The 13,549-nt window shown below is 44.5% G+C and overlaps 1 protein-coding gene across 1 annotated transcript in view; it reads right to left on the bottom strand.

Moving 5' to 3' along the window:
* Nucleotides 1-13,549, bottom strand: part of IPO4 (importin 4) — a 320,435-nt gene that overhangs the window by 72,213 nt on the left and 234,673 nt on the right. The window contains exons 22-24 of the mRNA XM_069762452.1: nucleotides 13,252-13,357; nucleotides 5,746-5,939; nucleotides 5,498-5,539 (exon numbers count right to left, since the gene is read on the bottom strand). Coding sequence (XP_069618553.1) covers nucleotides 5,498-5,539; nucleotides 5,746-5,939; nucleotides 13,252-13,357 — 342 coding nt within the window. The remainder of the gene's footprint in view (nucleotides 1-5,497; nucleotides 5,540-5,745; nucleotides 5,940-13,251; nucleotides 13,358-13,549) is intronic.

Here is a 13,549-nt window from a genome sequence, read left to right as displayed (position 1 = left end):
AAGGTCCTTTTTCTGTCTCTCTTGTCCAGTCTGCCTCTGTGAGGGTCTAGGACAGGTGCGAGCGAATCGCCGTGTGAGGCGTTCGTGGCACTGGTGGCATTAGAGAGAAGTGGGATACGTTCAAGTGCCTGGACCAGGGACTGAGACACCTTAGTGAGGTCAGACACTAATTGAGACATAGCAACAGCCCACTTCGGGGGAGGTGGGGTGCACTCATCCCGAGACCTAGGAGCTTCCTGAGGGGCTGACATACTGGGAGGAACGCAGGACAGGCAGCAAGGAGAAGGCTGACCTGAGGCCCACTTTTTTTTTTTTACAGTGAGCGCAGACGTAATGGATGGCCGTAGTGGCAAGGGCCGGAGTGGGGTCGGACATAGGTGGAGATATTACCTTGTCCAGGTGCGGAGAAGTACTGCCGGGAGGAGTAGAACCTGAAAGAGCAGTAGCGCTGAGCCTGCTGAAGGACAGCGACAGCGGTAGCCGCAGGAGTATGTGCCTGTGTTCACCCGAGATTCCGGTGTCCCACGCGGTGAGCAGACGCTGACAGGGAGCAGGAAGTCGCAGAAAGAGCGCGGAGACAGCGCGACGCTGTGGGCGTGCACAAGCGCCGAAGGGGGAATGCATAAGAAACGCCCCAAAGCGCTGAGCTCCTGGCCGCTATAATGCAGGCCGCCACAAGGGGGCGCACAAGCTGAGCACCGAACGAAGAGAAGAAAAGCCGGGAGAAAAAAAAAATGGTGAGCGCGCGCGCCCACAATTTGAATAAAAGGAGGGAGAAAAAAGAAATGCCAGCATGCAGCGATAGCGCATCCCGCTGCCAAAAAAAGGCAGTGATGCAGCCCACTCCCCTATTAAAAAGAGGCCCTGGTAAAAAGAGGCCTGGTGGCGGTGAGGTGGTCCATACCGTTGATTGAAGACTCCCTACCTGGAGATGAGGAACACATCAGGATCTCTGGTAGAGTAGAGGGTCCTGGAAGAAGTCCTCCTTCCCGCGCCACGAACTCCGGCGCAGAAGACAGCATTGACCCCTAACCAGGGGGAGAGGGTCACTGGAAGTGACCGCCGTCTTCCTCTCAGCCCTCTCCGAGGAGAGGGATGAGGAGGGGCAACTGGAAGGACTGGCCACCGAGGAAGAAGGTCACCCTGAAACACCCGAATGGGTCCGAGAGGGTGCGATGTGGGTGATACCACACTGCTCTCTCGGTCGCTCAAAGTGGGGAAAACAGGGTGAGAAAAATAGCACCCTCTTATCCTGAAGAAAATATCTGAAAAACAAAGGAGAAATGGTTAATAACACACAACAAATCCCTGTAAAAGAAATGCGGATCTGGTGTTAGATCCAGGTCCGTCTCCTACAGACACTAAGCAAAAACTGAGTTGCCTGTCGGAGGGTGTATACTGCCGGGGAGGAGTTACTTCTTTATTTGCATAGTGTCAGCATCCTACACCCATGGTTACCTGTGTCCCCCAATGAGGCGAGAAAGAAAAGCAGACTGCTTTCCGCTCGGCAGCCCCATAAGGAATGAAGCGAGCAGATGAACATGCGCACGGCAGTTCCATTCTAAGGCTGGAGTCACACTAGCGTATGGGCATCTGATACGAGATCATTGGAGGCGATATGCTAATGACCCTCGGTTCCTGATAGGCTGCAAACATTATTGTGTCAGTGCTCGCACAGACAGGATTGGAGCACAGCTGCAGAGGAGCCGGAGAAAGTCATTTCTCCATCTCCTCCGCTGCCGACGTATATCGCACAGCAATAGGATGATATCAGAGTGCTGTGAGTTGTGTCACTCCCACCCATAGACTTGTATGGGTGGAAGGGAACAGAGTCTCACTGCCAATTGCAGCATGTTGTGATGGTTCTCGTATGCAGATTCATACGAAAATAATCACAGATGTGAGCTGTCCCATGGAGTAACACTGGGCAGAGTGCTATGTGATGTCTTATTGCATAGCACTCGGCCGTATTGTAGGGCAGTATGACTCCGGCCTAACAGGGATAAAAGTTCCTCGTTTTGCCAATCGATCCAGGTCCCGCATGGATCAAAAAATGATTACCTATCCACAGGGGATGGTTCAGTAAAACTGAGTTAATTATCCATTAATAACATCATCAGAGATATGCCTGTGTTGGCACACCTCAAAGGTGGAATTAAAAGCGCTTTAGGATGCGCTGTCTCTTTATTCTATTCTGCACATATGGACATAAACATACAGTGGGGGAAATAACTATTGAACATGTCAATTTTCTAAGTAAGTATATTTCTATAGGTGCTATTGACAGGAAATTCTCACTAGATGTTGGTAACAACCAATCCAGTCCACACAGGCAAAGAAATCAAACCGTAGATGTTCATGAATTAGGTTATGTGTAATATTGAGAAATGATAGGGGGAAAAGGTATTGAACACGAAGAAAGACGTGCAAAAAGTAATGTCACCAGCTGAAATCTATCAGATTATTAGAAAGCAATCCTGCCACTTAGTGAAAAATAATATCAGTTGGTTCAGCTGATGGCCTGTAAAAAGTTGTCTCATTACTAAGGTGCCACACAAGAAACATCTCATGATGGGTGAAACTAGTGCGCTGTCTCCAGACCTTCGTAGTCTTATTGTTGAAAAATATTCCGATGGGAAGGATCAAAGGAGCACTGTTGGGGCCATAACCCTCAAGTGGAAAGAACATCATTTGATAATAAACCGGCCACTACCAGGTGCTCTCCGCAAAATTTCAGACAGAGGAGTAAAAATAATTACCAGAAGAGTTGTCCAAAAGCCAAAAACCAACTGTGAAGAGCTACAGAAAGACCTAGAACAGCAGGTACAACTGTTTCAAACAAAACTAAGTAATGCACTCAACCTCCATGGCCTGTATGCACGCTTACCATGCAAGACTCCATTGCTGACGAAAAAGCATATTCAAGTTTGTTTAAAGTTTGCTCAACAACATTTAAACAAGTCTGTGAAATACTGGTAGAATATAGTCTGGTCAGATGTGACCAATATTTTTCTCTTTGGATGCCATAACACACACAATGTTTGGTGGCCAAAAGGCAGTGCATATCACCTCAAAAAACACTACACTCACAGTGAAGTTTGGAAGTGGGAACATCATGGTGTGGGACTGTTTTTCAGCATACGGCACTAGCAAACGTCATGTTATTATTAAATTAAGGATGAATGGACAAATGTACGGAGATTAAAATCTGATGACATCTTCCAGAATTATGAGGATGAAATGAGGGTGGACATCTCAGTAAGACATGGTAATGATCCCAAACACACAGTCAAGGAAACAATTGGTTTCAGAGAAAAAAAAAGTAAAGCTGCTAGAATGGCCGAGTCAATCACCAGATCAGAATCCAATAAAAGATTTATGGAAGGAGCTAAAGCACAGAGTTCATAAAAGGATACCACGGGACCTTCAGAATTTTAAGAGTGTTTGTGCAGAAGAATGGGCCAAAATCACAAATGAACAATGCATGTGACTAGTTTCTTCATATAGAAGGCATCTTGAAGCTGTTATTTCAATAAATTTCAGTAAACGTGTTCAATACTTTTTCCCTGTGTCATTTCTCATTATTACATATACCGTATATACTAGAGTACAAGCAGAGTTTTTTATCCTTGAAAGTCGTCCCCCCCGACTTATACTCGAGTGCAGGTCTCTTTAATAGCAGGGAGTGCAGTGAATATTCATACCCTTTAGTAGCGGCACACGTGATTGCCCAGCCGCTGCAGCAGCTAACATAGAAACAAAACGCTGCGAGGGAGCGCAGGGACGGTAAGTAGGATGGTATATATTTATTTCATGTTTTTCTGATGAGGGCCATACATACCAGGATCGCGATAAGGGGGCCATGCATACCAGGATAGGGATGAGGGAGCCATGCATATCAGGATAGGGATGAGGGGGCCATGCACACAAGGATGGGGATGCGGAACCATGCATACCAGGATGGGGGTGAGGAACCATGCATACAAGGATGGGGATGAGGAACCATGCATACCAGGATGCACGACGAGCTGATGTTTTATCAATACCATTATAGGGTAGATGCAATGTTTTGAATGTTTTGGTCACCTGTTACTGCATTTCATTGCAGTGTTGTGGCGACCAAAAACAATGTAATTCTGGTGTTTTGATTTTTTTTTTTTGCCATTTACCGATTAATCTGATTTACGGATTATAATTTTAATCAGACCAGGATGGGGATGAGGAGGCCATGCAGACCAGGATGGGGATGAGGAGGCCATGCAGACCAGGATGGGGATGAGGAGGTCATGCAGACCAGGATGGGGATGAGGGGGCCTTGCACACAAGGATGGGGATGAGGGGCCGTATATACCAGGATGGGGATGAGGAGGCCATGCAGACCAGGATGGGGATGAGGAGGCCATGCAGACCAGGATGGGGAGGAGGCCATGCAGACCAGGATGGGGAGGAGAAGGCCATGCATACCAGGATGGGGAGGAGGAGGCCATGCATACCAGGATGGGGATGAGGAGGCCATGCGTACGAGGATAGTGATAAGGGTGCTATGCATAACAGGATAGGGATGAGGGGGCCATGCATACCAGGATAGGGATGAGGCCATGCACCCAGGATGGGGGTGAGGAGGCCATGGATACAAGGGTGGGAGATGAGGAGACCATGCATACCATTATTGGGATGAGGGGCCATACATACCATGATAGTTATGAGGGGCTATACATACCAGAATAGGGATGAAGGGACCATGCACACAAGGATGGGGATGAGGAGGCCATGCAGACCAGGATGGGGATGAGGAGGCCATGCAAACCAGGATGGGGATGAGGAGGCCATGCCGACCAGGATGGGGATGAGGAGGCCATGCAGACCAGGATGGGGATGAGGAGGCCATGCAGACCAGGATGGGGATGAGGAGGCCATGCAGACCAGGATGGGGATGAGGAGGCCATGCAGACCAGGATGGGGATGAGGAGGCCATGCATACCAGGATGGGGAGGAGGAGGCCATGCAGACCAGGATGGGGATGAGGAGGCCATGCAGACCAAGATGGGGATGAGGAGGCCGTGCATACCAAGATGGGGATGAGGAGGCCATGCATACGAGGATAGTGATGAGGGTGCCATGCATAACAGGATAAGGATGAGAGGGCCATGCATACCAGGCTTACACTAGAGTCAATAAGTATTCATAGTTCTTTGTGGTAAAATTAGGTGCCTTGGCTTATATTTGCGTAGGGTTATACTCGAGTATACACAGTTACTTAATTTGTGGACATTATGGTTTGATTTCTTTCGCTGTGTGGACTCGACGGGTTGTCATCGAAATCTGGTGAGAATGTCAAGTCAATAGAACTTTTTAGAAATATAATTACTTAGAAAGTAAACATACTTTCGGTTATTTCAATAAATGAAAACAAACTAAAAAGTTGAATTAAAAAAAGTTTTAATTAATTTTAATGCCATTTTAATTGATTCAATCAAAAAGAAACTGAAAAGCATACCTGTTGCTCATCCTCTCCTTCAGCTTCATCTTGACATGCAGTCTGCAAGTAGAGAAAAAATAATTGGATTTTGATCTGGGTTGGAAGGTTTTCTTCCCATTCTCACTTGAGTCTATTAAATGGGATAATCACATGCCAAATATCTGGTGGGGCAGTTGCCCGTTCTACCAATTTGTTTGGCACCATTTGATGAGATTTTTTAATGCACAATTTTATATTGTTTAGATACTGGTATTGACGTTGCATACCTTGCTCTGCAGCACTGCTTTGATGACACTGCATATTTCTCCAAGCTGCTCAGGTCCTGAAATGCAAGGTTCCTTTACATCTTTAAGTACATTGTTTAAAGATTCTAGGATGGTCATCACCACTTCACATTCTTTATCTTGCTTTGCACCCTGTATATAGGTAGGGATGACAATTCCCAAAAGGTGAAGCAGAGCTGTTCAAAAAGATACAGAGGAGTAGACAAAAGCACAATTAAAACAAAGAAGAAAGTTCTATGTAGACAATTTTTCAACTTCTCTCAATGTCACCAAGTAATTTCATACATGATCAGATAATATATGCTAAGATTATGTAGGTTCCCACACTACTGCAAAAAGTCGGGCCATTTGTATAACCTCTCCACATAAATACTAAATGATTTTCAAAACTAACTATATTTAAATTAAATTATTTTCTTAAAAATGTATTTTTGTAGTTACTGTAAAATCCTTTTCCCGCCACGTTCATTGGCGGACACAGACCATGGTTACAGCTGCACCCAAAAGCAGGCAGGCGCTAGTCAAATGTTTCCCCCTTCCACCAGCTATACCCCTCCTGCAGGCAGGCAGTTGAATCAGTTTGTAGCATCATAGCTTGTATATGCTTTTTGTCAGCCAAGAGTCTCTCAATTCATGTTTGAGAGATTTACATCCATTCTTCCTTGAAAAATTGTTCCAGTTCTGCGTGATTCCTGGGTCGTCTTGCATGCACTGCTATTTTGTGATCTAGACACAGATTGTCAATGATGTTCAGACTAGGGAACTGTGAGAGCCATTGTAAAATATTCAGCTTGCGCCTTTTGTGGTCTATTGTGGATTTTGAATGGTGTTTAGGATCATTATCCATTTGTAGAAGCCATCATTTTTTCCAACTTAAGCATTTTTACAGATGGTGTTATTCAATAAATTGTTGAAATTTCATTGAATCCATTGTTCCCTGTGCCTTTAGATACAGCGCAACGCCAAAGCATGATTGATCCACCCCTACACTTAAAGGGGTTTTCCCCACAAAGTTAATTTTCATATACACTTTAACCAATAGATCTTTGAATAATAAGTTTCACAATTAAGGCTATGTGCACACGTTGCACAATTGTCGCGGAAATTTCGGTGGCAATTCTGCAACTCCCTGCCATGGGTATAACGCATGCAGAATTGGCATGTGTATTCCCACTAAACACTAGCGTTTTGCAAGCGTAATTACATTGCAGTGATCTGTAGAATCGATTGTAAAACTGATTGGCAGTTTGGTCACACTTGTCAAACATAGTGTTTGACAAGTGTGATCAGCTTTTTTGCTATTGATGCTGCCTATGCAGCATCAATAGTAAAAAGATATGTTTAAAAAAAAAAATCGCGTTATTCTCCCCTTTTCGGTGGCCCCTGCAGCCTTCCCACTCCTCGCGATGCTCCCGTTCCCAGTGATACCTCGCGACAATGACCCCAGATGACGTAGCATCACGCGAGACCGCTACGTCATCACAGGTCATTGTCACAAAGCATCATTGGGAACAAGAGCATCGTGAGGAGCAGGAAAGCTGCGGGGGCCGCTGGAAGGTGAGAATAACTTTTTTATTTTCTTTTTCCTACTGGTATATGGTTCCCAGGGCCTGGATGAGAGTCTCCTCTCCTCCACCCTGGGTACCATCTGCAGATGATCCACTTACGTAGCGTATGGTGGGCATAGCCCCACGCGGGAAGTAAGCGGATCAAAGCATTCCTATATGTGCGGAAAAATACGCAGCATAAGCACAGCATTGCGGAATCCCAATGAATTAAATTGGCTGTGTTGTGTTTGCGTTTTCTCGGCAAAAAAACAAGGCAAAAACTAATACAATCCGCAACGTGTGCACATAGCTTAAAGGTGTTCAACACCTTAACGACCGCTGATACGCCTAGAAGCTGACACAACTTGATCAGCTCTGCTACATAGAGACGATGCTCAGATCGCCTCTATATGGCTGAATTGCAGACTTGCTATGAGCACCGACCACAGGGTGGCGCACACAGCAATCTGGCATCAACAACCATAGAGGTCTTCAGGAGACCTCTGGTTGTCATGCTGACACACCGGTGACCCTCCATCATGTGACGCAGGTCACGGGTGTGCACATTTCCGGCTGTTTTTTTTTTTTTAGAATCAGTCACAATCCGTCGTTTTTAGAAAAAAACGGATCCAGCAAATGTTGATGCTGGATCTGTTTTTTTCCCATAGACTTGTATTAGGCTACGTTCAGATTAGCGTTGCGCGCCGCTGCATCGGCGACGCAAGAAAAACGCGCACAAACGCGTGCGTCGTTTTTTGACGAAATCGGACGCAAGAAAAATGCAACTTGTAGCGTTTTCTTGCGTCCGACGCTAGCGTCTAAAACGACGCACGTGTCGGAAAACGCTACCAAAAAGACGCACGCGTCCCCTATGTTAAACATAGGGGCGCGTCGCCACTGCGTCGCCGACGCAACAGCGACGCGACGCTAATGTGAACGTAGACTTAGCGACGGATTGTGATGGATGGCCTTCCGTTTCATCCATCAAATGATGGATCCGTCGTAAAGTCGTTGTCTGTCGGGAGGAGACAACGTACATACTAACTTTTTTGTGTGAACGTCAAAGACGCACAGCGACGAATCCTGCAGTTTCTCTCTCTCATTCTGTTTCTTTAAATTCCGGCTGCAATAACTTCAACGGATCAGTCAAAAAAAGCGGATCATCCGTTTTTTACAAGGATCCGCCTTTTAAGACTTTCACGGATTGTGACTGATTCTAAAAAACGGATGTGTGAAAGAGGCCTAAGTATGTGTTTTTCTAATTTTCTAAGGAGTTTTTTTCCCCCTGTTATCGCTGAGTCATGCTTTAAACAAAGCGGTTTGTTTTTTGATACATTCATGCGTGGATTACAGATATTTTTGATGCTTTTCTGCCACGGAAACGCACTAAAAATGCATGGGCATTTTTTATCTGTGGATTTTCTGCAGGTAATGCAAGTCTATGTCTAGAAAACGCACCACATCCACAAGAGAAAATGCCCTGCGGCATGAGATTTCTTTAAATGTGATGTAGTTTGCTGGCACTGTACAACGTTGTGTTTTTGAAGTAGCAAAAACACGCAGTCAAAATACACCAAAAACTCATTGTCGGAATGAAGGGTTAGAGTATCCTCAAGGAAAAGTATCGTCACATCAATACAGCAGCACTGTGAGGTTATTCTGACATCCTGCAAAGAAATACAAGCAGAAAATCTCCAAAAACTCACAAGTTCAATGGATGCAAGAATTGTGAAGGTGATATCAATGAAGGGGTGGTAATATGTAACTTGGCCTGTTAAGATGTTTTTGATTTCAATAAATATGGACTCCTAATGCTGCAACTTCAACATATGATCACATCTATAATGTGTATTTGATTATTGTTTTTGAATTTTGATTTAAAAAAAAAAAAAAAAAATCAATGGCTCTGGCCGCCCCTGCGCATAGCTATCGACGATCCGATAGATGGTACTGCGCAGGCGGCGCCATCTTGGAGGAGGCTGCTATTGTGCAGGTACGGCTGGAGCCATTTCCAGACTGATTTTTTGTTATTTTTCTTTTTCTTTATATATACACTATCAAAAACAATAATTAAATATGCATTATAGATGCGATCCTATTTCAATGCAGGTATTAAAAAAAAAAAAAAAAAAAAATATATAAATATTTTATTTTTTTTAATACCTGCATTGAAATAGGATCGCATCTATAATATATATATGCATACATATATACACACACACATATATATATATATGTATGTGTATATATATATATATATATATATATATATATATATATATATATATTATATATAATATATTCATTATGTAAACTGTGGGGCAAGTCATTGAGGGATCAGTGATCTGTCAGAAGCTATACTGGTGAATAACTAATCAGAGCGCCACATGAAGACCCCCACAGGCTGCTCCGCACGAGCATATCAAACTAAAAACTGAAAATAAAAATTAGATAACAACCACAAGATGGATTTCATCAACCAAGGTATCATTGTAATCAGTATAACGGTGCCGACCTGACAGAGTCTGCAGGTTACTGTGCACAATCCTGTTGACCGGTTCGCTTTAAGAACAGAGCATAAATGCGTGAGCAGGGTGTGTGGAGTAGTTAGTTTTCAGTCTAGACTAGGGAGCCAGCTGAAATGCAAATCTGTCACCAAGTTTGTGTTACTCCATCTGAGATCATAACGGGCACAAACCCGGAATCCAGCAATTTGTCACTTACCGAGCTGTAAATCTATCAGTTCTCTAAATGCTGAACTTTATACAACCCCTTGAAAAAAATATGGAATCACCCCGGCCTTGGAGGATGTTGATGTAGTAGTTTAATTTTGTAAAAAAAAAAAAAAAAAAAAAAAAAAAAAAAAAAGCAGATCACAGACATGGCACAAAAGTAAAGTCAATTCAAATGGCAACTTCCTGGCTTTACAAAACACTAAAAGAAATCAAGAACAAAAAATGTGGTAGTCAGTAATGGTTACTTTTTTTAACCAAGCATAGGGGAACAATTATGGAATCACTCAATTCTGAGGAAAAAATTACGAAATCATGAAAAAGACCAAAGATTTTTAATTGGATTGAGATCCGGACAATTTGCAGGCCATCACATTGACCTTATGTGTCTTTTTTCAAGGAATGTTTTCACAGTTTTTGCTCTATGGCAGGATACATTATTATCTTGAAACAGGATTTCATCATCCCCAAACATCCTTTCAATTGATGGGATAAGAAAAGTGTCCAAAATATCAACATAAACTTGAGCATTTATTGAAGATGTAATGACAGCCATCTCCCCAGTGCCTTTACCTGACATGCAGCCCCACATCATCAATGACTGTGGAAATTTGCATGTTCTCTTCAGGCAATCTATCTATATACTCGTCTAAGAGGCATTTCCGTCTGTTTGTCTGTCTGTTTGTCACGGAAATCCCAAGTCACTGATTGGTTGCGGCCAGCCGACCGCAACCAATCAGAAAAGGGCACATTCCGGCCGCAAAATGGCCGCTCCCCACTCCCCTGCAGTCAGCGCCCCCTCCATACTCCCCCCCCCCCCCCCAGTCAGTGCCTGCCACCCACATAGCGTTTTAGCAGTCCGTTAAACCGACTGCGTTACACCGCGGCATAACGAGGTGTAACGCAGTCTGTCAACGCTGCTATTAACAGTGTGACGAACTTTTTACTATTGATGCTTCCTATGCAGCATCAGTAGTAAAAAGATGTTAAAAATAATAAAAAAAATTAAAATAAAAAATGGTGCTATTCTCACCTTCCGCCGTCCACCAATGCGCGCGAGCGGCGAGGCTGCCGCCAGCTTCCGTTCCCAGTGATGCATTGCGAAATTACCCAGATGACTTAGCGAGACAGCTAAGTCATCTGGGTAATTTCGCAATGCATCACTGGGAACGGAAGCTGGTGGCAGCCTCGCAAGCATCAGGACAACTTCTGTGGACGCCAGAGGGTGAGTATATAACTATTTTTTATTTTAATTCTTTTTTTTTTTTTTTTTTTTTTAACAGAGATATGGTGCCCACAATGCTGTGTACTATGTGGGCAGTGTTATATACTGCGTGGGCAGTGTTATATACTATGTGGCTGTGCTATATACTATGTGGCTGCTATATACTACGTGGCTGTGCTACATACTACGTGGCTGTGCTACATACTACGTGGCTGTGCTACATACTACGTGGCTGTGCTATATACTATGTGGCTGAGCTATATACTACGTGGCTGTACTATATCCTGCACCCCGAACCCCCGATCTCCAGCGCCCCAAACCCCCGACATCGTGCGAGCAATCAGCGACAGATGCAGTCCAGCCGCGAATTGACGCGGGATTTAAACCACGCTTCCCTGATTGGTTGCGGCCGGCAAGGCGTGACCAATCAGTGATATTGGCACGGGATTTAAACACCACTTCAGTGATTGGTAGCTCATGGCCGGCCGCGACCAATCTGCGATATTGGCACTGTACTTAAACACCGCTTCGGGCATTGGTCGTGCCCGGCCGGCCGCGACCAATCAGCGACAGGCGCAGTCCGGCCGCGAATTGGTGCCAGATTTGAACCACGCTTCGCTGATCGGCCAGCCAGGCGTGACCAATCAGCGATATTGGCGCGGAATTTAACCCCCACTCACAGCGCGACGTACATACATACATATTTTAGAATACCCGATGCGTTAGAATCAGGCCACCATCTAGTCATCTTTATAAATCTCATTGGAACGGCACCTTGCCCAATGCAGATTCGCGATTCATCACTGAATATGACTTTCATCCAGTCATCCACAGTCCACGATTGCTTTTCCTTAGCCCATTGTAACCTTGTTTTTTTCTGTTTAGGCGTTAATAACATTAGTTTTGTGCCATGTCTTGTGATCTGCTTTTTTTCTACAAAATTAAACAACTGAATGAACATCCTCCAAGGCCATAATTTTCGCCAGGGGTTGTAGAACCACACCCAAACTAGCTTTTACACAGCTTTCTGCGTACCATGTGCATAGGCACAAAGTTGCCTATCAGTGGTGGGGTGGGGTTATACAGAGCTTATGAATATGGAGGAATGGAGCACTAACAATATGCTACTTTCAGATTAGATGGCAGAAGCCTGGGGAGATTCCCTTCAACTACTTAGTGTCTTCTTGCTAGTGGATGGCATGGATGACACCCTGGTGGTAAACACGGATGACACCCTGATGGTAAACACGGATGACACCCTGATGGTAAACACGGATGACACCCTGGTGGTAAACACGGATGACACCCTGGTGGTAAACACGGATGACACCATGGTGGTAAACACGGATGGATGACACACTGATGGTAAACACGGATGGATGACACACTGATGGTAAACACGAATGACACTGATGGGTAAACATCGATGACACCCTGGTGGTAAACACGGATGACACCCTGATGGTAAACACGGATGACACACTGGTGGTAAACATGGATGACACCCTGGTGGTAATCACGGATGACACCCTGATGGTAAACACGGATGACACCCTAATGGTAAACATGGATGACACACTGATGGTAAACACGGATCACACACTGATGGTAAACACAGATGACACCCTGATGGTAAACATGGATGACACACTGATGGTAAACACGGATCACACACTGATGGTAAACACAGATGACACCCTGATGGTAAACACGGATGACACACATGGTAAACATGGATGACACCCTGATGGTAAACATGGATGACACACTGATGGTAAACACGGATCACACACTGATGGTAAACACTGATGACACACTGATGGTAAACACGGATGACACACTGATGGCAAGCACTGATGACACCAGTACCGGTTATTCACGTGTGTGTGTGTGTGTGTGAAGGATACCTTCTATATCTCACAATTTATACAAATACTTTTTGTACACATATTTAAACAAGTTAGATCTTATTGATCCCCCTCACCTTTGGCATTGGGCTCACTGGAGTTCTTTTGACACACAAGGTGCATTGAACAAACAAATTTTCCTACAGCTTCATATGCCGCTTTCCGGACAATGCTATGTGGTGACTGAAACAGAGACAAGTTTCAATGACGGACATCAAAATTAAGACATAACAGATTAAGAATCAAAAAAATAATCATAGGAGCCAGGCTCTGTAAGTTAATGGAGTTGTCCAAGCATTTAGGGTACCCACATTCAGGATTTGCAGCAGTTTTGCGTATTTATGCAGCGTCAAAAAATGCAGCAGCCAGATATTA

The sequence above is a fragment of the Ranitomeya imitator genome, chromosome 1, assembly GCF_032444005.1.
Source record: "Ranitomeya imitator isolate aRanImi1 chromosome 1, aRanImi1.pri, whole genome shotgun sequence".
In the NCBI taxonomy this organism is placed as follows: Eukaryota; Metazoa; Chordata; class Amphibia; order Anura; family Dendrobatidae; genus Ranitomeya; species Ranitomeya imitator.
This window is presented reverse-complemented; position numbering and strand designations above follow the sequence as displayed.